A 25,264-nucleotide genomic window follows, 5' to 3' on the forward strand; every position below is an offset into this window, starting at 1 on the left:
ATATCAGAGTTGTGCCCGTTGTCATAGAGATAGATAGAGCACCCATCATGGATAAAACCCATTTTAGCATAGACATTGCCATTGAGGGCTTCCACCATTTTAAAGTAGTCAACTGGGTGTGGATTCCAATGAGTTGGGAGCAATCAGCCAATGATAAGAGCATGGCGTTTGCAACGCCAGGGTTGTGGGTTCGATTCCCACGGGGGGCCAGTATAAAAAAATATGTATTCACTAAATGTAAGTCGCTCTGGATAAGAGCGTCTGCTAAATGACTAAAATGTAATGTAAATGTAAGAAAATTGACTACTTTAAAATGGAGATAGCCTCAATGGTGCTGCCCATGCTTCCACAGACTCTATATTGGCACAGATACAAAGATGAGTCCTCTATCTCTATGGCCCGTTGTTCGCAAGTGTGTCTGCCCTCTCATTGGCTAGAATGGTCCCACCTGATCTCTCCTCCTCCCGGCTGCCTTCCATCTTTGAGGGCATGCATTTCCATTGTTAGAGCGTTCACTCGAATATCTCGTCAGTATAATAGACAAGCTTTGGTGGTACACTCAGGAGTGTCCAACCTTCGTCCTTCCTGCAGGCTTTAGCTACATCCCTAATCTAACACATAACATGTGTTTATAAAACGTGCTGATCTAGGATCTAGGACCAGGGCATGTATTCAAAAAGCATCTCAGAATAGGAGTTCTGTTCTAGGAGCAGTTTTGCCTTTTAGATCATAATGAATAAGGTTTCATGGACAGGGGGGGACCAGATCCTACATCAGCAGTCCCACTCTGAGATGCTTTGTGAATACGGCCCAGGTCCCCCCTGTCCATGTAATCTTATTAATTATTCATGATCTAAACAGCAAAACGAATACTAGATCAGCACTTTTGTCAATACGGGCCCTGATTTTACTAACCAGCTGCTCCCCAGAACCTTGATTAGCCGAATCAGTTGTGTTTGTGTTGGGCAGGAGCAAAAGCCTACATACATAGTAGCTCTCCAGGAGGAGGATTGGTCACCCCTGCCATAAATAAAATGCTAATGCATCGCTCATACATGTGTTATTTATGGATTATTATGGATTATTATTAATGTGCTATGTTGTCCCTATGTAGATACTATTCAAGTAAATGTTGCACAATTCAGTTAAACGTCATAGTATGATACCTACAGCCAGTACAGGACGTATGGACAGCAGCTGATCAGTCCCTCCTCCCCAATCCCTCCAGTCCAGGTACTCTCCCTCCTCTAGGACATGCTGGTGACCCTCAAACCCTGGCTGGTCATACCCCACCCAGCTAGGACAGCAGATAAAAGGGCATTAGGCAATGTCTACATTGTAAAGACTGTATATTATATCATATGTATGTTACTGTAACACAGTGATCCTAAACTCATGCTACTGGAGAGCTTCAGTACTTCAGGTTTTTGTTCCAGGGCAGCAGTGAAACAACTGACTCACGTTATCAAGGTGTTGAAGATCAGTTAGTTGAATCAGGTGGAATGGTTTGAACCTGGGACAAGTCTCCAGTACTGTGGCTCTCCAGGAGCAGGATTGAGGGTCACTGATGGTAACATTTTGTAACACTGTCTATTTGTTTATTGTGTATTGTCATATTGACCAGTAATAAGGTATTATATATATATTAACGTTTTGAGAGATATAGGGACTTTTTTGCACAGAGATATATAACTTACAGTCCTCCAAGGATCTTCACAGAGCCCACTGACTTCAGTCTGTTTGAATCCAGGTTCGATGCCTCTCCCTCTCCGTCTCCTCCATCTCCAAAACAGAACACGTCCCCATCGATCTCTAGACAGAATCCCTCGAAGCCAGGCTGCTCATACACCACAGCCTGAGGAGACCAAGGTCATAGGTAAGAGGGAGCAGTTCAGATGGTGGTCAACCCCTGATTGACCCCAAGGCCTAACAGTAATGATTAATGTTGTTGTTTTTCCATGTGTTTCCCTAATCAGGCTTATGATACATGTTAGCCGACAACATGCTAAAATAGTACATTAATTAATATATGTACACTACCGTTCAAAAGTTTTGGGTCACTTAGAAATGTCCTTGTTTTCGAAAGAAAAGCAATTTCTTTGTCCATTAAAATAACATCAAATTGATCAGAAATACAGTGTAGACATTGTTAATGTTGTAAATGGCTATTGTAGCTGGAAACGGCTGATTTCTTATGGAATATCTACATAGGCGTACAGATGCCCATTATCAGCAACCATCAGTCCTGTGTTCCAATGGCACGTTGTGTTTGCTAATCCAAGTTGATCATTTTAAAAGGCTAATTGATCATTAGAAAACCCTTTTGCAATTATGTTAGCACAGCTGAAAACTGATAAAGAAGCAATAAAACTGGCTTTCTTGAGACTAGTTGAGTATCTGGAGCATCAGCAATTGTGGGTTCGATTATAGGCTCAAAATGGCCAGAAACAAATAACTTTCTTCTAAAACTCGTCAGTCTATTCTTGTTCGGACAAATGAAGGCTATTCCTTACGAGAAATTGCCAAGAAACTGAAGATCTCGTACAACGCTGTGCACTACTCCCTTCACAGAACAGTGCAAAATGGCTCTAACCAGAATAGAAAGAGGAGTGGGAGGCCCCGGTGCACAACTGAGCAAGAGGACAAATACATTAGAGTGTATAGTTTGAGAAACAGACGCCTCACAGGTCCTCAACTGGCAGCTTCATTAAATAGTACCTGCAAAACACCAGTCTCAACGTCAACAGTGAAGAGGCGACTCCGGGATGCTGACCTTCTAGGCAGATTTGCAAAGAAAAAGCCATATCTTAGACTGGCTAAGATTGGGAAAAAGTGTCATGGACAGACAAATCGAAGTCTGAGGTGTTTGGATGACAAAGAAGAACATTTGTGAGACGCATACCAAATGAAAAGATGCTGGAGGAGTGCTTGATGACATCTGTCAAGCATGGTGGAGGCAATATGATTGTCTGGGGGTGCTTTGGTGGTGGTAAAGTGGGAAATTTGTACAGGGTAAAAGGGATCTTGAAGAAGGAAGGCTATCACTCCATTTTGCAACGCCATGCCATACCCTGTGGAGTTAATTTCCTCCTACAACAGGACAATGACCCAAAGCACAGCTCCAAACTATGCAATAACTATTTAGGGAAGAAGCAGTCAGCTGGTATTCTGTCTATAATGGAGTGGCCAGCACAGTCACCGGATCTCAACCCTTATTGAGTTGTTGTGGGAGCAGCTTGACCGTATGGTCAGATCGCAGTTGTAAATGAGAACTTGTTCTCAACTGGCTTACCTGGTTAAATAAAGGTGAAAAAATAATAATAAAATGGTGCGTAAGAAGTGCCCATCAAGCCAATCAAACTTGTGGGAGGTGCTTCAGGAAGCATGGGGTGAAATCTATTCAGATTACCTCAACAAATTGACAACTAGAATGCCAAAGGTCTGCAAGGGTGTAATTGCTGCAAATGTAGAATTCTTTGACGAAAGCAAAGTTTGAAGGACACAATTATTATTTCAATTAAAAATCATTATTTCTAACCTTGTCAATGACTACATTTCCTATTCATTTTGCTATATTTCCTATTCAAACTTATTTCATGTATGTTTTCATGGAAAACAAGGACATTTCTAAGTGACCCCAAACTTTTGAACGGTAGTGTACATATATACATATATACAGTACAAGTCAAAGTGTGCAAAGCTCTCATCAACACAAAGGGTGGCTATTTGAAGAATCTCAAATATAAAATATAGTTAGATTTGTTTCACACTTTTTTGGTAACTACATGATTCCGTATGTGTTATTTCATAGTTTTGATGTCTTCACTATTATTCTACAATGTAAAAAAGAGTAAGAATAAAGAAAAACCCTTGAATGAGTAGGTGTGTCCAAACTTTTGACTGGTAGTGTGTGTGTATATATATATATATACAGTGGGGAAAAAAGTATTTAGTCAGCCACCAATTGTGTAAGTTCTCCCACTTAAAAAGATGAGAGAGGCCTGTGATTTTCATCATAGGTACAGGTCAACAATGACAGACAAAATGAGAAAAACAATTCCAGAAAATCACATTGTAGGATTTTTAATGAATATATTTGCAAATTATGGTGGAAAATAAGTATTTGGTCAATAACAAAAGTTTCTCAATACTTTGTTATATACCCTTTGTTGGCAATGACACAGGTCAAACGTTTTCTGTAAGTCTTCACAAGGTTTTCACACACTGTTGCTGGTATTTTGGCCCATTCCTCCATGCAGATCTCCTCTAGAGCAGTGATGTTTTGGGGCTGTCGCTGGGCAACACGGACTTTCAACTCCCTCCAAAGATTTTCTATGGGGTTGAGATCTGGAAACTGGCTAGGCCACTCCAGGACCTTGAAATGCTTCTTACGAAGCCACTCCTTCGTTGTCATGCTGAAAGACCCAGCCACATTTCATCTTCAATGCCCTTGCTGATGGAAGGAGGTTTTCATTCAAAATCTCACGATACATGGCCCCATTCTTTCCTTTACACGGATCAGTCGTCCTGGTCCCTTTGCAGAAAAACAGCCCCAAAGCATGATGTTTCCACCCCCATGCTTCACAGTAGGTATGGTGTTCTTTGGATGCAACTCAGCATTCTTTGTCCTCCAAACACGACGAGTTGAGTGTTTACCAAAAAGTTCTATTTTGGTTTCATCTGACCATATGACATTCTCCCAATCCTCTTCTGGATCATCCAAATGCACTCTAGCAAACTTCAGACAGGCCTGGACATGTACTGGCTTAAGCAGGGGGACACGTCTGGCACTGCAGGATTTGAGTCCCTGGCAGCGTAGTGTATTACTGATGGTAGGCTTTGTTATTTTGGTCCCAGCTCTCTGCAGGTCATTCACTAGGTCCCCCCGTGTGGTTCTGGGATTTTTGCTCACCGTTCTTGTGATCATTTTGACCCCTTGGGGTGAGATCTTGCGTGGAGCCCCAGATCGAGGGAGATTATCAGTGGTCTTGTATGTCTTCCATTTCCTAATAATTGCTCCCACAGTTGATTTCTTCAAACCAAGCTGCTTACCTATTGCAGATTCAGTCTTCCCAGCCTGGTGCAGGTCTACAATTTTGTTTATGGTGTCCTTTGACAGCTCTTTGGTCTTGGCCATAGTGGAGTTTGGAGTGTGACTGTTTGAGGTTGTGGACAGGTGTCTTTTATACTGATAACAAGTTCAAACAGGTGCCATTAATACAGGTAACGAGTGGAGGACAGAGGAGCCTCTTAAAGAAGAAGTTACAGGTCTGTGAGAACCAGAAATCTTTCTTGTTTGTAGGTGACCAAATACTTATTTTCCACCATAATTAGCAAATACATTCATTAAAAATCCTACAATGTGATTTTCTGGATTTTTCTTCTTCTCAATTTGTCTGTCATAGTTGACGTGTACCTATGATGAAAATTACAGGCCTCTCTCATCTTTTTAAGTGGGTGAACTTGCACAATTGGTGGCTGACTAAATACTTTTTTCCCCACTGATATATATATATATATATATATATATATATATATATATATAGTGGGGTCAGAAATTATTGACACCCTTGAAAAAGATGAGCTATATTGTATGCTAAAATTAAAAAATATATATTAATATTTTGCTTAGAGAAGGAGATTTTGTTTTTCAATTAACATTAATTTTCCTCAAAAAGGTAGTGGTCAAAATGATTGACACCCCTGTTTTCAATACCTTTCAATACCTCACCTTGCGAGGATAACGGCACTGAGCATTTTTCTAAATTGTTTTATGAGTTGGAGAACACATTGTTAGGGATCTTAGACCAGTCCTCCATACATAATCATTCCAGAGCATTGATATCCTTCTTCTGTGCTTATGGACTGCCCTCTTCAATTCAAAGCTTTTCTACGGGTTTCAAGTCTGGAGACTGAGATGGCCATTGCAAAAGGTTGATTTTGTGGATAATTAACAATTTCTTGGTGGATATTATGTGTGCTTGGGGTTATTGTCTTGCTGGAAGATTCACCAACGTCCAAGTTTCAGCCTCCTGGCAGAGGCAACCAGGTTTTTGGTTAAAATGTCCTGGTACTGGGTAAAGTTCATGATGCCGTTGACCTTAACGAGGGCCCCAGAACCAGTGGATGCAAAATATCCCCACAACATCAAAGATCCATCACCATATTTTATAGTATGTATGGGGTTATTTTCTGCTCATGCATTATCATTTTGATGCCAAACCCACCGCTGGTGTGTGTGGCCAAAGAGCTATATTTTCATGTCATCTGACCAAAGCTAAATAAAGCTCTTTGGCCACACACACCAGTGGTGAGTTTGGTGTCGAAATGAGAATGCATAAGCAGGAAAAAAAAACATACCTCCTGTAAAATATGGTGGTGGATCTTTGATGTTATGATGCTATTTTGCTTCCACCGGTCCTGGGGCAATGGCATCATGAAATGTATCCAGTACCAGGACATTTTAGCCGAAAACCTGGTTGCCTCTGGCAGGAGGCTGAAACTTTCCGCATGTGGATCTTCCATCAAGACAATAACCCCGAGCACACATCAACAGGGGTGTCAATAATTTGTACCCCTACCTTTTTTGAGAAAAATAAAAATGTGACTTGTTTAACAAAATCTCTTCTTTACAAGGGTGTCAATCATTTAGGACCACACTGTATACAGTGCATTCGGAAAGTATTCAGACCCCTTCACCTTTTCCACATTTTGTTACGTTACAGCCTTATTCTAAAACTGATGAAATTGTTTTTTAAATGACAAAGCAAAAACAGGTTTTTGTAAATTTTTGTAATAAAAATAAAATAACGGAAATATCACATTTACATAAGTATTCAGACCCTTTACTCAGGACTTTGTTGAAGCACCTTTGGCAGCGATTACAGCCTCAATTCTTCTTGGGTATGACGCTACAAGCTTGGCACACCTGTATTTGGGGAGTTTCTCCCATTCTTCTCTGCAGATCCTCTCAAGCTCTGTCAGGTTGGATGGGGAGCATTGCTACACAGCTATTTTCAGGTCTCTCCAGAGATGTTAGATCGGGTTGAAGTCCGGGCTCTGGTTGGGCCACTCAAGTACATTCAGAGACTTATACCGAAGCCACTTCTGTGTTGTCTTGGCTGTGTTCTTAGGTCATTGTCCTGTTGGAAGGTGAACCTTTGCCCCAGTCTGAGGTCCTGAGCGCTCTGGAGAAGGTTTTCATCAAGGATCTCTCTGTACTTTGCTCCGTTCATCTTTCCCTCGATCCTGACTAGTCTCCCAGTCCCTGCCACTGAAAAACATCCCCACAGCATGATGCTGTCACCACCATGCTTCACCGTAGGGACGGTGCAAGGTTTCCTCCAGACGTGACGCTTGGCATCCAGGCAAAAGAGTTCAATCTTGGTTTCATCAGACCAGATAATCTTGTTTCTCATGGTCTGAGAGTCCTTTAGGTGCCTTTTGGCAAACTCCAAGCGGGCTGTTATGTGCCTTTTACTGAGGAGTGGCTTCTGTCTGGCCACTCTACCATAAAGGCCTGATTGGTGGAGCGCTGCAGAGATGGTCGCCCATCTCCACAGAGGAACTCTGGAGCTCTGTCAGAGTGACCATCGGGTTCTTGGTCACCTCCCTGACCAAGGCCCTTCTCCCCTGATTGCTCAGTTTGGCTGGGCGGCCAGCTCTAGGTGGTTCCAAATTTCTTCCATTTAAGAATGATGGAGGCCACTGTGTTCTTGGGGACCTTCAATGCTGCAAAATAATTTTGGTACCCTTCCCCAGATATGTGCCTCGACACAATCCTGTCTCGGAGCTCTACGGACAATTCCTTCGACCTCATGGCTTGGTGTTTGCTCTGACATGCACTGTCAACAGACAGGTGTGTGCCTTTCCAAATCATGTTCAATCAATTGAATTTACCACATATGGACTCCAATCAAGTTGAGGAAACATCTCAAGGATGATAAATGGAAACAGGATGCATCTGAGCTCAATTTCGAGTCTCATTGGAAAAGGTCTGAATACTTATGTAAATAAGGTATTTCTGTTTTCTTTTTTATAAATGTGCAAAAAAGTCTAACAACCTGTTTTCGCATTGTCATTATGGGGTATTGTTTGTAGATTGATGAGGATTTTTTTTATTTAATCCATTTTAGAATAAGGCTGTAACGTAACAAAATGTGGAAAAAGGGAAAGGGTCTGAATACTTTCCAAGTGCACTGTATACTTTTTCTTAAAATATGAAAAAGTATATACTCTCTGGAAGCATGTTCCTCAGCTGTGCAATAAACAATAATTATCCTGTTTTCGCTTTGTCATTATGTGGTATTGTGTGTAGATTGATGAGGATTTTTATTTATTTAAAACATTTTAGAAATAGGGAAGGGGTCTGAATACTTTCCAAATGCACATGTAAACCAGACCTAGGTTCAAATAGCATATGTTTTCCTTCAAATACTTTAATCGTTTGACTGAGCCTGCCTGGTGTGCCAGAAGGGTTTGTCCTTTTGGGACTATTCTATTAACTCCATTGTACCAGGCAAGGTCAATAAGGTGCAGCTAAAGTATTTAAAAGAAAACAAATACTATTTGAACCCAGGTCTGAAGTGAACCACCCAAGACTGCCCTAACCCTAGAAAACTGATGTACCTTGACTTCATTAGGATTCTCCACCTTAAAGCCACCCTGCAACACACAGAGAGAATATTTCACAACCACACTATGTTCCACTAATTAAAAGCACACAGTGTCAAGATGGAAGTCAGCAGTATGCAAATTATGCAATTTCCACACATATCATAATGAACTGCGACACTGCTGGAGACAGATACCGAGAGAAGGAGAGATAGTGAGATACTGCATCGCCAGAGACTGGAAATGCCTCAATTCATTTGAATGAGTGCATTCTGCCTGAGAATAATTAGTAATTTGGTACGACAGTGATTCATCCTTTGTATGTACTGTTCCTCTGCCTTGGGCCAGATTTGCTCAATGTTTGTACCTGTGTTTGAAAAGGGAATTCAACATTGAGAACAGAACAAAAAGGTAAAAGAAAAGGTTTAGGAGAAAGATAAAAACGTAAAGGTCCATTGTAAATCAACACAAGCTGTGTCTGTTGCTCATTGTCCTTCCTTCTTCCATGTATTTTATGGAAATTAAGTTTAATCCATGTATTTCATGCACAGTAATACAGTTGTTTGAGATGCTGCAGCACCCACCATTTTGAGAGGTCTGAGGGATCCGATGAAGGGTGTGGGGAACCCCCAGGCCTCGGGACAGGGGTACTCTCCCTTCTCCAACACCGCAAGGAGGCCCTGGAACCCTGGGTCACTGAACATTAACCACCTGTGTTGGGGAGGGACAGGAATCACTCACCATTATGTACATACTAATGGGTCATGTATCTGTTCTTCTAACCAGGGCTGGAGTACCTCCCTTTCCAATTCAGAAAACTCAGCAGCGATCTTATCTCAGAAACCCAGAACTAAAGTCTTGCATAATTGCGTCAGATTCTCCATTAAGTTCTGGGGGAGATACTAACAAGAGTAGAGAAGTCTCCACCCTCCAAAATTGGCGCTCCGGGAACAAAGTTCCTTGTTAGTCGGCACATCCCACAGTCTGTTGACAGATGCTACAATATTACTCTATGTTACATGCGTCTGACCACAAGAGACTAGCAGCGGGCCAATCCAGACTTGAGATCTGCTCGCTTACATCAATGAATAATTTTTGTGAATGTCCAAGTTGTCTTAACTTTGAATCGGTCTGCAGGTTAACTGAGATTAGATTTAAATAATGGCCAATTTTGAAATCATGGATTTATTTTCAATTTATCGCCTGAATTTACTAATCTGAAATGCTATGTTATTGATGCCAATCCTGGTTCTTCTTATGTCTGTGTACCACACATAAAACATCAGTGATATATTTACAGCTAAACTCTATTCTCTATCCAATGGTTTGAAAGCTTATTTTCCCCCCATACTGCACGATGCCAACTAACCCTGAGTGACGCTAAGGAAAGAAATACTGTACATGTGCTACCAAGACATTCCATGTATGAGTCAGACAAGGCACCACAGCAGGAGTTGCTAAGACAACACAGGCCAAAGTAAACCAGCCATTAGTAGCAGTTCGACGACGTAAGGGGAAATGGTCTATTGCGGTCTACGTCTGCTAGGAGCCGGGTCACACAATGTCCTGAAACGTGCCTCCTACGTGGAATAACAAACCTTTAAAATCTTTCCCAGATTCTCTATTTAAAAAATAAAAAATCTCTCTCTACCTCAGTCTTTGTCTCCCCACTTTTACCAGTTTCTTCCCATCATGTTGTTTTCATTTGTCAAACTGAGGAGGTTTACAACTACAGCCAAGCAGCACACTAAACAAACTAAAGAGGTACCATAGACATTTGGAGGTGCCATTTAGGAGGAGGACCACAGACACTGACCACCCACAGTGGATCAAAGAGGTACCATTTTCATTTAAAGATGTAGCATTTAGGAGAAGCATAGATGCACTTACACCCTAGAGTGGACTGAAGAGGTACCATAGGCATTTCGCGGCAACATGTAAATAAAACAACCATATACAGGCTTACACCCCAGAGTGGACTTTGATGGAAGCTGTGTTCTGTGGGATACCGAAGGAGCCGATCTCTACTGTTTCGTCATGGTATTGTGCTAGCCTTCCGTGACCCTCTGGTTCAGTGAACAGGTCAATATGGGGGATGCTGTAGTCCTACAGAGGGGAACACAGACCCAGGAACAGTCACTTCACTGTGGAGGGAGAATTATGACTGATTTCATTGTGATAACACTTTATTTAAAGCTGACAGGCATAATGCTTTATAACTTGTTATAAGCATGTTTTAGCTTTTATTATGTCTTAATATAAGGTTTATAATATGTTATGTCTCTCTATGTAGAAAATGTTATAGCAAGGAGTGGACACTCACCCATACTGCCAGTCGGATGGAGCCGATGACAATTGGTGGGTCGACGTGGGGGTGTGAACCTGGTGGCCCTGCATCTGCCCAGACATTGGTCAGCTCAATAGGCCCCTCCTCTAGAGCAATCAAACGCCCCTCGAACCCAGGCCTCTCGTAAAGCACCCAGCTGCAACGACAAATAGTAACAGGTAAACAAACATAAAACATGAATCTTGGAAATAGACTAATTGGGACAATATGATGAATAAATGATCTATGTCTCAGTTTCTTTTAATTTAACTTTCTCTGGACTTTGGACTAGTTTATTGTTTGTGCGTGTCCCACTAGCATGTCGGTCAGTAACTTTAACCTAGGGTTAGGGTTGATTCATAAAAATGAACTCATATGACTGATAAACAGCCAATAAAATTGTTATCATGTTCATGCATTTTATTTCCTGGCATAAGTCATCAGATGGGATGGTATTTGAACCCATCTAATGACTCAGTTAGGCATGACAGATATTCTCTGCTAAGTACGAGGCTGCAAGTTATCTAATATGCTGTCTTCAGATGCCAGACAGAGCATAAAAAGCAGTGTGTGTTTTTGGCAAACTGGCTATTCCTATTCCAAACCTTGATTGAAATTAGAAAACAGAACATTTTCTCAGTAGGGAATATGAGCCAGTTCAGGCTCTGTGACTCACCATCCTCTCACCACCTTCACATAAATCATAGGAGACAGTTGGAGCTGGGTGGCATCGACCACGTCTCTGAAGACTTCATAGGTCTGGCCGCTAAACTGGGCATTCTCAAACAACACCATCTAAATCATAGGAACAGTGAGGCCATTTTGTAATTTCAAAACATCAAGAGAAAAATAAGCTCTGAGAAACTCTGACGAAGGCTGGGAGACCGTAAGCTCAATAAACTAAAGTGATACTGACAAGGTGCAGTGTGTGTGTTTTTATTTTCTTGAAGAATACATCAAGAGAAAAGGAAATGCTCGAACAACACCATCTAACATGAGAAAACCATGTGTCATTTCAAAGCATCAAGAGAAAAAGAAAAATGCTGTCGCTGCCTCGTTTTCAAACGTGTTGATTTGATCTATTTTTGAAGAAGCAAACTTCCATTATCCTACTACCAACACGAATTGTCTTCAAAACATCAAGAGAAGGAAGTACATTAATTCTCACTCTCTGAATCAGATGTTGATATTCCATCACATCGTATGACTCAGTGGGTGACTCATTATATTACTAAGTTGGTGGAGCTATCATGAGAGTTTGTTTGAATGTTTCATTCCATTCACTTCTAATTCTAGTCTTCAAGTATTATATAACCTCACAAAATACCAAGAGAGAGGTTGCCTCCCAAATGGGAACACTATTCCCTTTATAGTGCACTACTTTTGACCAGGGCCAATAGGGATTCCACAATGCACAGAGCTCTTGCCAGTACAGAATAGCTTGTTCTTAAACATATCCAGCTGTAGATTTGTATAGATCCTTTCGCTCACAACTCCGTTTGCCCTCGATACCAAGCCATACGAAGTAGATGTCTTCGACAACACAATGGCAACATCCCAAAAGGAACCCTATTCTCTACAGCCCTATGGGCCACGGTCAAAAGTAGTGCACTACATAGGGATTAAGGTGTAATTTGGGACACAGACATTAGCTTCTTCTTCCATCCAGCTCATTCTTTCAATTCTGTCTTCAGTCTTTCAAAATATTTGTGTGAAGCTGTGCCTACCTTTCCTGGGCGTCTGTGGAATCCGATTATAGCCTCTCTCTGAAACACAAAAGCCACATGAATACTGTAATATCAAATCAAATGTTATTTGTCACATGCTTCTTAAACAACAGGTGTAGATTAATTGTGAAATGCTTCCTTACCGGCCCTTCCCAACAATGCAGGGAGAAAAATATAAAAAGAATAGAAAGATAATAACACAAGGAATAAATACATAATGAGTAACAATACCGTGGCTATATAATAATAATAATATGCCATTTAGCAGACGCTTTTATCCAAAGTGACTTACAGTCATACATTTTTACGTATGGGTGGTCCCTGGGATCGAACCCACTACCCTGGTGTTACAAGCGCAATGCTCTACCAATTGAGCTACAGAGGACCACATATACATGGGGTACCAGTACTGAGTCGATGTGCAGAGGTATGAGGTAATTTGAGGCAGATATGTACAGTTGAAGTCGGAAGAATACATACACCTTAGCCAAATACATTTAAACTCAGTTTTTCACAATTCCTGACATTTAATCCTAGTAATAATTACCTGTGTTAGGTCAGTTAGGATCACCACTTTATTTGAAATATCAGCATAATAGTAGAGAGGATGATTTATTTCAGCTTTCATCACATTCCCAGTGGGTCAGAAGTTTACATACACTCAATTAGTATTTGGTAGCATTGCCTTTAAATTGTTTAACTTGGGTCAAACATTTCGGGTAGCCTTCTACAAGCTTCCCACAATAAGTTGGGTGAATTTTGGCCCATTCCTCCTGACAGAGCTGGTGTAACTGAGTCAGGTTTGTAGGCCTCCTTGCTCGCAAACGCTTTTTCAGTTCTGCCCACACATTTTCTATAGGATTGAGGTCAAGGCTTTGTGATGGCCACTCCAATACCTTGACTTTGTTGTCCTAAAGCCATTTTGCCACAACTTTGGAAGTATGCTTGGGGTCATTGTCCATTTGGAAGACCCATTTGCGACCAAGCTTTAACTTCCTGACTGATGTCTTGAGATGTTGCTTCAATATAGCCACATCATTTTCCTTCCTCATGATGCCATCTATTTTGGGAAGTGCACCAGTCCCTCCTGCAGCAAAGCACCCCCACAGCATGATGCTGCCACCCCCATGCTTCACGGTTGGGATGGTGTTCTTCGGCTTGCAAGCGACCCCCTTTTTCCTCCGAACATAACGATGGTCATTATGGCCAAACATTTCTATTTTTGTTTAATCAGACCAGAGGACATTTCTCCAAAAAGTACGATCTTTGTCCCCATGTGCAGTTGCAAACCGTAGTCTGGCTTTTTTATGGCGGTTTTGGAGCAGTGGCTTCTTCCTTGCTGAGCGGCTTTTCAGGTCATGTCGATATAGGACTTGTTTTACTGTGGATATAGATACTTTTGTACCTGTTTCCCCCAGCATCTTCACAAGGTCCTTTGCTGTTGTTCTGGGATTGATTTGCACTTTTCGCACCAAAGTACGTTCATCTCTAAGAGACAGAACGCATCTCCTTCCTGAGTGGTATGACGGCTTCGTGGGCCCATGGTGTTTATACTTCCGTACTATTGTTTGTACAGATGAACGTGGTACCTTCAGGCGTTTGGAAATTGCTCCCAAGGATGAACCAGACTTGTGGAGGTCTGCAATTTTTTTCTGAGGTCTTGGCTGATTTCTTTTGATTTTCCCATGATGTCAAGCAAAGAGGCACTGAGTTGGAAGGTAGGCCTTGAAATACATCCACAGGTACACCTCCAATTGACTCAAATGATGTCAAATAGCCTATCAGAAGCTTCTAAAGCCATGACATCCTTTTCTGGAATTTTCCAAGCTATTTAAAGGCACAGTCAACTTAATGTATATAAACTTCTGACCCACTGGAATTGTGATGCAGTGAATTATAAGTGAAATAATCTGTCTGAAAAAATTACTTGTGTCATGCACAAAGTAGATGTCCTAACCGACTTGCCAAAACTGTAGTTTGTTAACAAGAAATTTGTGGAGTGGTTGAAAAACAAGTTTTAATGACTCCAACCTAAGTGTATGTAAACTTCCAACTTCAACTGTACATATGGGTAGGGGTAAAGTCACTAAGCAACAGGATAGATAATAAACAGTAGCAGCAGTGTATGTGATGAGTCAAAACAGTTAGTCCAAAGGGGGGGATGGGGGTGCTTGGGGGTAGAAGCTGTTCAGGGTCCTGTTGGTTCCAGACTTGGTGCATCGGTACCTCTTGGCGTGCAGTGGTTGGAGTCTTTGTCAATGTTTAGGGCCTTCATCTGACACGGCCTGGTATAGAGAGGTCCTGGATAGCAGGGAGCTTGGCCCCAGTGATGCAATGGGCCATATGTACTACCCTCTGTAGCGCCTTGCAGTCGGATGCCAAGCAATTGCCATTTGCAAGTGATGCAGCCAGTCAAGATGCTCTCAGTGGTGCAGCTGTATAACTTTTTGAGGATCTGAGGACCCATGCCAAATAGTTTCAGCCTCCTGAAGGGAAGGAGGTGTTGTCGTATCTTCTTGATGACTGTGTTGGTGTGTGTGGACCAAGGCAATTCCTTAGTGATGTGGACACCGAGGAACTTGATGCTCTCGACCCGCTCCACTACAGCCCCGTCGATGTGGATGGGGCGTCCTCGGCCCTCAGTTTCCTGTAGTCCACAATCAGCTCCTTTGTCTTGCTGACGTTGAGGGAAAGGTTGATGTCCTGGCACCACACTGCCAGGTCACTGACCTCCTCCCTATGGGCTGTTTCATCATCGTTTGTGATCAGGCCTACCACCGTCGTCAGCAAACTTAATGATGGTGTTGGAGTCATGCAGTCGTGGGTGAACAGGGATTACAGGAGGGGACTAAGCACGCACACCCCCGCCAGGAAGTTCAGGATCCAGTTGCAGAGGGAAGTGTTCAGTCCCAGGGTCCTGATCTTAGTGTTGAGCTTGGAGGGCACTATGGTGTTGAACGCTAAACTGTAGTCAATGAGATCACACAGTCATCCGGAACAGCTGGTGCTCTCATGCATGGTTCAGTGTTGCTCGAAGCGAGCAGAGAAGGCATTTAGCTGATAAGCTCGCATCACTGGGCATCTAGCGGCTGGGTTTCCCTTTGTAATCCGTGATTGTTTGCAACCCCTGCCACATCCGACAAGCGTCAGTAAGATTCGATCTTAGTCCTTTATTGACACTTTGCTTGTTTGATGGGTCATCAGAGTTCTTAGCGGGATTTATAAGCTTCGGGATTAGTGTCCCGCTCCTTGAAAGCGTCAGCTCTAGCCTTTAGCGCAGTGCGGATGTTGCCTGTAACCCATGGGTTCTGGTGGGGGTATGTACGTATGGTCACTGTGGGGATGACATCATCAATGCTAACAAAACAGTCCTGTGACATGTTCTCCAGATTGTTATCTTCAGTGTCATAAAATCCAGATTCAAGAGCTGCTTGTCAGTGTTTGTTTTAATGTTCTAAACTTGTTTGTGAGCCAGGCGTTTCTAACTCACGGTTAGAATTTGGTTTGTTTCATTTACATGTTTAAGATAATTAATTTAACTGTTTTATATAACACACACCCCCACACACTATACTCACCCCCCCCCCACCACACAAATACACACATGTGTACCCCCTCTACCCACCTCCACCCCGCACACACACCCCTCCCACACACACTCACATGGTCAGCACAAGTCCCTATTGGGCCAGCCAGAGGGGGCTGGACCTCGGGTAGTGAGGATGGAGGAACCAGAGAAAGACTCATAGGTCTTCCATCCAGCGTTATTAGTCCAGGCCTGATATTCAAGCCTCCACCACCACTTCCTCCAAGTGGCTTCATCCCTCCCTGTTATAACCCAAAAAATAACAATTAAAAACCCATCAGATAAAGGTCAATATATAAGGCAGTTAGATAGGCTTCTCTGTAAAAAACCTACTGAAATACAAAAAACGGACTGAAATAGGGTAACCTGTTTAAACACGGAACAGAACATCTACGTTCTGTGAGAATGTCCTCTGATCAACGGGCAATGAATACATTATGATTCTTATCATTGTCCAATAACTTTGCTGCTTGTTAGCACTTGTGAGATTAACTTGTATGGTACTGTACATACAGTACTGCTTGCATTTCACACCATGCAAACAAGGTTGATCTCTCACTCTATAGCTTTTGAACATCTCAATGTCAGTTTTTCCCCAAAGAATCTCCACAAGTAGCCCCAGCCGTTCCACTTATTTGGTCTATGCCAGTACTCACACATCTGTAAGGTTAAGCATCCGAAGAGAGGTTTGGGAACAACTGCAATTGAGATGTTTAAAAGCTTTAGATTAAACATGTGGTGTATGATGCAAGCACTACTCAATAGAATTGAGAGTTGTGTAGAAAACTGACCTCAGAGTTGAGCGATTCCTGCCCTATGCTCATCTCTAATCTTGCAGCAGGCTCCCGGGGAGAAAGGTACTTCTCTAAATAATCCGGCAGCTTGATGTCATTAAAGGAGGGGAGTGGAGAAAAGGAGGGGAGAGGAGGACCTGAGTCACTGACCACAGCAGCATGGGTAGTGGGTCTGTTCCCCAGGTTAGGAGGACTCTGGATGGTAGCCTCCCCAGAGGAAGTGGGGGTAGTCTGGGGTGGCTTAGTGACTGGTGAAAGGCTGGGTTGGAGGTGAGGGGCCTCTGTGGGCGACATCACCCCACCTGGAGTGATGTCCTTCTGGGGTTGGGCTCCGGGCCTCTTGCCCCGGGTGGAGGAGCTGATCAGGGTACTGAGAATACAGCTCCCCTCCAAGCGTGACATAAGAGGTTTCACCACCTTCCCCTGCTCCTCTTTCTTCTCCTCCTCCTCGCCCTCTGCCATGGTGGTCTTCTCCCTCTCCAAGAGGAGCCTGGAATGGGTGTCAAGGCTCTTGAGCAGCATGCTGCCCCTGTCCAGGTCCGTGATGCTGGCCCTGGCCGGCTTTAGCTCCCCTTTGACCTCACTTCTCTGGAGACTAGCCAGAAGACTCTGGCTCGTCTCCACAGAGAACTCCCTCTTCCTCCTCAGGCTGAACTGGAACTCGTCAGGGTCAAAGGGCTTCTCAAAGCGGTCCTCCCGGATGGCTGGCATAGTGAAGGGTGGCTTGGGATGATGGTGGTGGTGGTTCTTCCGTGGTGGCAACGAGAAAGGCACACCAAGGCGTTTGATGTTTTCGATGAAGTCGTCGTCGTCCAGTTCTCCGGAATTGTCCAAGAGGTCGCTCTCGCTGACCGACGAGCTGAGCTTGGGTTCGGGGGGGCGGAGGAGCTTCGGCTTGGGGAAGCGATGGTCCACATCTAGCCAGCTGGAAGGTGTGTCCCGTTGGGGGGACAAGCCACCGCCACCGCCTCCCAGTAAGGCAAGCTTATTCAGGGATGGATGCTGGGGATAGACTAGGCTCTGTTTAGTGGTTTCAGTAGAAGAGGGTATCTTCTGAGCTTTGTCTGGACTGGGGGGAAAGGTTCCTTTCTCAGTGGCTGTCTGGGGCTGTGTTACCGGGCGGATCTCATCATTCACAACAGGAGGAGGCTTTGTTACCACAATTTCTGGCTTGTCACCAGCTGACCTTTCTACCACAGTAGTAGTAGTAGATGACTTTTGCTGTGGTGCCTCCCCTATACCCTCTGCCAACTTTCCATAGGGCAATGTCACTGTATTTTCTCTGTCCTCACTCTGTGATTGGCTTGGCAGAGCTTTCCTCTCCTTCACATCCTCAGATTTTTTTACCTCTGGGGCTATAGTCTTTACAGTGGAGCTCTCCTTCCCAACATCCAGCCCTAGACCCTCACTGCTCTTTGTGTTTGGTGCCGGTAAAGGCCTCTTCACTTGGACCAGAGGTTCTTTCTCCCTCTGACCCCTTGTCTGTCCTGAGGCTTTGGTGTCCGAAAACTTCTGGGTAGAACCCAATGAAGGTTTTGAAGCATTGGTTTCTGCTTTTACAGTGGGGTCCTTCCCTGCTACTGGCACTGTAATACTAGGCTTCGAGGGGGTCAGTTCTGGGGTAAGGCTCACTCCCTGTGTCGGTGTGTCATTGCTAGGTTTATCTGTTTTAGCCTCAGATGACTTTACGGACTGTGGTTGCTTTGAGGCCTTGGTTTGCTGCTTTTTTAATACAGGGTCCTGATGGTTAGATTTAGTTTTCTGCTCAGGCACATGTGTAGATGACCCTTCCTTAGGAGGCTCGACTACACATTTATCATTGTCCTTTCCCTTTGCTGACTTATCAATTTGGGTGACTACACTACCGACAGTTTTATCTGACTGAAAAGAGGTCTGGCTGACGGGCTGTGTGGGAGCCTGTAGTGAGGCTGGAGGTTTAATAGGAGTTACAGAGGGTTGGACAGCTGGATCTGTCTGTTTCAACACTGATTTGGATGTGACTAGCTCTGTAATGAGCTTGGTGTCCTCTTTGCTCTTAACATTGCTAGCGGCTGTCTCCGGGGTGTCATGTCTAGTGCCTGAAGGCAAATCTGTCTTTGTATCTGTCTTTTTATTAAGCTGCTTTGCCATTTCTGCTGCTTTCTTTTCAGGCTGCTTTGGTTTGTTGTCGACTTGAGTGTGTGGGACAGGTGAGCCTTGCTCCACAGGAGTGGGGTATGGAACAGGAGGCTGTTCTTTCTTAGGCAAATGTGAGGGCAGAGAGGTTTTGTTATTTTCCTTGGGAACATTTTGATTTGTCTTAACCGTAGAGGTCTCCCCAGAGCTTCCCCCCTCTGCCTTCTCTCCCTTAGAACTCTGTGAGGGTAGAATGTCTACAGTTTTAATATTGGGCTCTTTTCTTACACTGATAGGATCAGAGGTAGCCATTTTATTGTCTTTGTTGACATTTGGAGGTGTGAGTGATTCTGTCTTTTCCTTTAACAGTTTGTTAGAATCGCCTTTTTCAACTGACAATGACACTATCAACTCGTTTGAGGTCGCTGGCTTTTTACTGACTGCTTGATGGCTGTTTTCTCTAACTGACTCTTTTTTAAAATCTAATTTAACATCTACAGATTGACTAGATTGTGGCGATGTGACTATCTTCACTTCCTGCTCAGATGCAGCAGACATTTTATTTTTTGTGCCTGTCTCTTCTTGTTTACCTTCAGTTTTACTGTCTGTTTGCTGGCTGTTTTGACTGACAGATTGTTTTTCAACATCTGACTTAACACCTACAGATTGTCTAGATTGTGGCGATGTGACTGTCTTAATTTCCTGCTCAGAGGCAGTGGCCATTTTCTTTGTGGTGCCTGCCTCTTCCTGTTTGCTGTTGACCACTTCCTGTTCAGTGTTTGACACTTCCTGTTTGATGTCGATGCTCGGCCTCAGGGGATTGGCTGCCTCCCCTCCTTTGCTTTTCTGTCTCTTGGACCTGGAGTTTTGTTTGCCGTGGACTTTGGGCTGGAGGCTGACGTTATTGGTTGAGTCCACCTGAGGGGTCAGCTGGCTTAAATAATTTAGTTCAATATTGGTAGGTCTGTTTAGTAGCTCCACTGTTTTAGTAGCCTCTTTGTCCTTTGGTTTAGAGTCTGTCTGATCTGCTTTAGGAACTGGTATGACGGATACTGTGGTGGTATCTGGCTCTGCTGGTTTTGATGTTATCTCTTTCTTCGGGGAGGTCCGATTAGGAGTCTTTTCTGCGCTGGCCAGTTTTCCCTGAATGTCCTGTTTAGTTGTCTTTGACACAGCATAAGTGGGAGAAGCGGTAGCATTTTGGGACATTCCAGCCATACCAGAGGACTTGTGAGTCAGCTTTGTTTTATCCTCCATGTTTTGAGCCTCTGCAAAATTCCTTGCCCACTCCTGGACCGTCGTTAATTTCTCTGGAACAGGGGGGGTCGAGCTGGAACTGGCGTTGCCACGTTCCACCAATTTCGCCCGCTGATCTGGCAACCCGAGCTCTTTGTTTACATCTGTTCTTGGCCGCTCTATGACGTCTGCACTTCTGGGGTTGGACTTACTGGGACTGGCAACCCCTGTCGCTCTTCCCTCGAACAGGCTGATCCTATCTGCGATCCGCACGATAGGCTGAGTGGTCTTGGGTTCATCGTCCACTTTCTTCAGATCAGGTGGTCTGTGAACAATGAAAACAAAGAAGCATGTTGGAATATATTTTAAATGTGAACGCAAACCTTGATATTCAATGTATCTAGCTGTAAATGCACTGTATTTGCTTTATTTCACACACAACAGTAACAATATCTCAATGGATTTAGTGTTTTGACAATACTTTAATCTTGTACATCAGCTAAATGGAGATTGGAGTTAAAATGGCAACAAACGTAGGAGGTATTTTGATTTACAGATAGTTTTCCCTTTACAGATACAGTGGCTTGCAAAAGTAATCACCCCCCTTGGCATTTTTCCTATTTTGTTGCCTTACAACCTGGATTTGAAAAAAAAAATTGGGGGGTTTGTATCATTTGATTTACACAATATACATACCTCTTTGAAGATGCAAAATATTTTTTATTGTGAAACAAACAATAAATAAGACAAGAAAACAGAAAACTTGAATGTGCATAACTATTCACCCCCCCGAAGTCAATATTTTGTAGAGCCAATTTTTGCAGCAATTACAGCTGGTCCAAACACACAAAGACAGTCATGAAGAGGGCACGACAAAGCATATTCCCCCTCAGGAGACTGAAAATATTTGGCATGGGTCCTCAAAAGGTTATACAGCTGCACCATCGAGAGCATCCTGACTGGTTTCATCACCGCCTGGTATGGCAACTGCTCGGCCTCCGACCGCAAGGCACTACAGAGGGTAGTGCGTACGGCCCAGTACATCACTGGGGCCAAGCTTCCTGCCATCCAGGACCTCTATATCAGGTGGTGTCAGAGGAAGGCCCTCAAAATGGTCAAAGACTCCAGCCACCCTAGTCATAGACTGTTCTCTCTGCTACCGCACGGCAAGCGGTACCGGAGCGCCAAGTCTAGGTCCAAAAGGCTTCTCAGCAGCTTCTACCCCCAAGCCATAAGACTCCTGAACTGCTAATCATGGCTACCCGGACTATTTGCACACCCACCCCATCTTTTTACGCTGCTGCTACTCTGTTAATGATTTATGCATAGTCACTTTAACTCTACCCACATGTACATATTACCTCAACTACCTCAACTAGCCGGTCCCCCGCACATTGACTCTGCATCGGTACCCCCCTGTATATAGCCTCCCTATTGTTATTTTATTTTACTTCGCTCTTTTTTTCTCAACACTTTTTTGTTGTTTTATTTTACTTTTTTATTAAGAAATAAATGCATTGTTGGTTAAGGGCTGTAAGTAAGCATTTCACGGTAATGTCTACACCTGTTGTATTCAGCGCATGTGGCAAATAAAAATTGATTTGATTTGAAATCTCTTGGGGTATGTCTCTATAAGCTTGGCACATCTAGCCACTGGGATTTTTGCCCATTCTTCAAGGAAAATCTGCTCCAGCTCCTTCAAGTTGGATGGGTTCCGCTGGTGTACAGCAATCTTTAAGTCATACCACAGATTCTCAATTGGATTGAGGTCTGGGCTTTGACTAGGCCATTCCAAGACATTTAAATGTTTCCCCTTAAACCCCTCGAGTGTTGCTTTAGCAGTATGCTTAGGATAATTTTCCTGCTGGGAGGTGAACCTCTGTCCCAGTCTCAAATCTCTGGAAGACTGAAACAGGTTTCCCTCAAGAATTTCCCTGTATTTAGCGCCATCCATCATTCCTTCAATTCTGACCAGTTTCCCAGTCCCTGCCGATGAAAAACATCCCCACAGCATGATGCTGCCACCACCATGCTTCACTGTGGGGATGGTGTTCTCGGGTGATGAGAGGTGTTGGGTTTGCGCCAGACATAGCGTTTTCCTTGATGGCCAGAAAGCTCAATTTTAGTCTCATCTGACCAGAGTACCTTCTTCCATATGTTTGGGGAGTCTCCCACATGCCTTTTGGTGAACACCAAAAGTGTTTGCTTATTTTTTTCTTTAAGCAATGGCTTTTTTCTGGCCACTCTTCCGTAAAGCCCAGCTCTGTGGAGTGTACGGCTTAAAGTGGTCCTAGGACAGATACTCCAATCTCCGCTGTGGAGCTTTGCAGCTCCTTCAAGGTTATCTTTGGTCTCTTTGTTGCCTCTCTGATTATTGCCCTCCTTGCCTGGTCCGTGAGTTTTGGTGGGCGGCCCTCTCTTGGCAGGTTTGTGGTGGTGCCATATTCTTTAAATTTTTTATAATGGATTTAATCTTGCTCCGTGGGATGTTTAAAGTGTCGTATAATTTTTTAGAACCCAACCCCGATTTGTACTTCTCCACAACTTTGTCCCTGATCTGTTTGGAGAGCTCCTTGGTCTTCATGATGCCGCTTGCTTGGTGGTGCCCCTTGCTTAGTAGTGTTGCAGACTCTGGGGCCTTTCAGAACAGGTGTATATATATATATACTGAGATCATGTGACAGATCATGTGACACTTAGATTGCACACAGGTGAACTTTATTTAACTAATGATGTGACTTCTGAAGGTAATTGGTTGCATCAGATCTTATTTAGGGGCTTCATAGCAAAGGAGGTGAATACATATGCACGCATCACTTTTACGTTATTTATCTTTTAGAATTTTTTGAAATAAGTTATTTTTTTCATTTCACTTCACCAATTTGGACTATTTTGTGTATGTCCATTACTTGAAATCCAAATAAAAATCCATTTAAATTACAGGTTGTAATGCAACAAAATAGGAAAACGGCAAGGGGAATGAATACTTTTGCAAGGCACTGTACAATATCATTCTCTCTTTTTCACTATAAACAGAGGTCTTTGCAATTATTTAAATGACATATGTGATTCATAAACAGAGAAGTCAGGAAGTAGGTTATCTAACAATACAGCAATCTAGTAATCAACCTACATGTAAAAACGAACAACTCACCTCTTTTTCACCTCGGGCTTCACCTTTCCCTTATCCGTATCCTTATCCTCTGTATCCTTCTCTGGGTTCACCATCACTTTCTTCGCAAAAAACTTCACCTCACTGTGTGATACCTTTATGCTCAGCCGTTTGGACTCTGCGCTCTCTGTGCGCCTCTCCAGCCGGCACTGGCTAGTGTTTTTGAGCATGTGTATGTCCATGTCCCCTTCCCCAGCCGCTAAGATGGCATGTACAGGTGTGTCTTGGTCCTCCTGGGCTTCTTCTACTCCCTTCCTTGTTTCCATTGTAACGCCACTGGAGGTGGTTGACCCCTGCTTACCTGTCTCAGGTGAGATCACTGAGGCATGTTTGTCTTTCGAGGAGGAGGGGGTGGCGTCTCCAGGTGTAGGTGTGTTATTATCTGAGGATGTAGGTGATTTCTCGGCTGCAGTCTGGGGTTTGGTGGGTGTGTTCTCCTGAGAACTGGCTCCTCCTCTGTCTTCGGAGGAGCTCTTCCTGGACCGCCTCCTTGCTGAGTTCTTACGCCCCATCGTGTCTGTGTCTCTGTCTATGTCTATGTCTGTGTCTGTGTCTGTATCTTTGTCTGTGTCGGACTCTTTCTCACCCGAGAGCTCAGAAATAGCCCTCTGTGTCTCTGTGTGCGACTTCAGTGACACTCCTACCAGGGCACTGTAATTGCTATGACCTTTTACCCCGATAGCAGCTTTGAGACAGGTTCTGTCTTTGCGCTGCTCGGACCTCTCCTCTGTATTGGTGTTCTCTGCTGACAAATCAGCACTCTTGGATGACTTCGCTCTGGGAACCACTTGGACGCTTTTCTTCACCCTGGTGGTGGTAGTAAGGAGCACTTCCTGCTTTGTGTAGGTGTACGTTCCACTCTGGCTGACGCTCGTCTCCTCCAGGTACACATGCAACTGCTTGCCTGCCTGGACTTGGGCTTGGGGCTGGGCCTGGGTGTGTGTGTGAGCTTGGGTGTGTTCCTGCCGGTCAGAGTCCTCCCAGGCTCCTCCCTCTTCAGGGGCGGATATAAACACACATGTCAGATGACTGGCATTCCTCTCCGGGGCAGGATTCCTGCTCGCTCCACTGCTTACCTCCTCCTCTCCCTGCGAGGCACTCCACCACTCCTCCTCCTCCCTAGGACCTCCTCCTTCTCCTTCTTCTTCCAGCTCACTGTGGCTGCTGGCTGCAGAGAGGGGGCTGTCCCTGTGGGTAGACGCTCTGGCGTCCGTCTCCTCAAAATCCCTGGAGAGATGCCACTTGGCAGGCTGGGAATTCTGTCCCTCCTCCTGCTGCTCCTCTTCTCCCCTCACAGGGTCTTCCTGGGCCCCCTCTCCTTCTGGCCTGGGGCCTTGGTCACCCGTCAGGGGCAGGGAAGCATAGTCACTGGGACTCCTGGGGCTCCCTCTTCCTCTCCAGGGTGAGAACCAGCTCCCGATCCGGCTCAGGACACCAGTACTGTGCTCCTCTGGTGTCTGAGTAGAGGCAGACAGAAAAATCATTAGACATGTCTCCACACATACCTCAAGACATACTCACCGACTGCCAGTGCCAATACACATGCAGATTCTGTACATGCATAAGCATAAGTGGTAACACTTTACTTAAAATCTGCAGGTATAATGCATTATAACGTGTTATAAGCATGTATGAGCCATTATAATGTCTTATTACAAAGCTATGTTATGTCCCTCTATGTAGGAGATTTCCAAT

The 25,264-nt window shown here is 44.0% G+C and overlaps 1 protein-coding gene across 2 annotated transcripts in view; it reads right to left on the minus strand.

Annotated features, from left to right (window-relative positions):
• The window catches only part of LOC121549118 (beta/gamma crystallin domain-containing protein 1), a 49,923-nt gene extending 25,999 nt beyond the window's left edge, over positions 1 to 23,924 (minus strand). Inside the window, exons 1-11 of one of the 2 annotated variants that reach the window (XM_041860972.1) lie at positions 23,552 to 23,924; positions 17,044 to 20,722; positions 16,330 to 16,494; positions 12,667 to 12,705; positions 11,616 to 11,734; positions 10,937 to 11,096; positions 10,580 to 10,719; positions 9,198 to 9,324; positions 8,629 to 8,664; positions 1,698 to 1,855; positions 1,171 to 1,297 (exon numbers count right to left, since the gene is read on the minus strand). In XM_041860972.1, coding sequence (XP_041716906.1) covers positions 1,171 to 1,297; positions 1,698 to 1,855; positions 8,629 to 8,664; positions 9,198 to 9,324; positions 10,580 to 10,719; positions 10,937 to 11,096; positions 11,616 to 11,734; positions 12,667 to 12,705; positions 16,330 to 16,494; positions 17,044 to 20,722; positions 23,552 to 23,835 — 5,034 coding nt within the window. In that variant the 5' untranslated portion in view covers positions 23,836 to 23,924. The remainder of the gene's footprint in view (positions 1 to 1,170; positions 1,298 to 1,697; positions 1,856 to 8,628; positions 8,665 to 9,197; positions 9,325 to 10,579; positions 10,720 to 10,936; positions 11,097 to 11,615; positions 11,735 to 12,666; positions 12,706 to 16,329; positions 16,495 to 17,043; positions 20,723 to 23,551) is intronic. The other variant, XM_041860973.1, reaches the window with a different exon arrangement.
• Positions 23,925 to 25,264: the final 1,340 nt, after the last annotated feature.

The sequence above is a fragment of the Coregonus clupeaformis genome, unplaced genomic scaffold (genome assembly GCF_020615455.1).
Source record: "Coregonus clupeaformis isolate EN_2021a unplaced genomic scaffold, ASM2061545v1 scaf0104, whole genome shotgun sequence".
Taxonomy (NCBI): domain Eukaryota; kingdom Metazoa; phylum Chordata; class Actinopteri; order Salmoniformes; family Salmonidae; genus Coregonus; species Coregonus clupeaformis.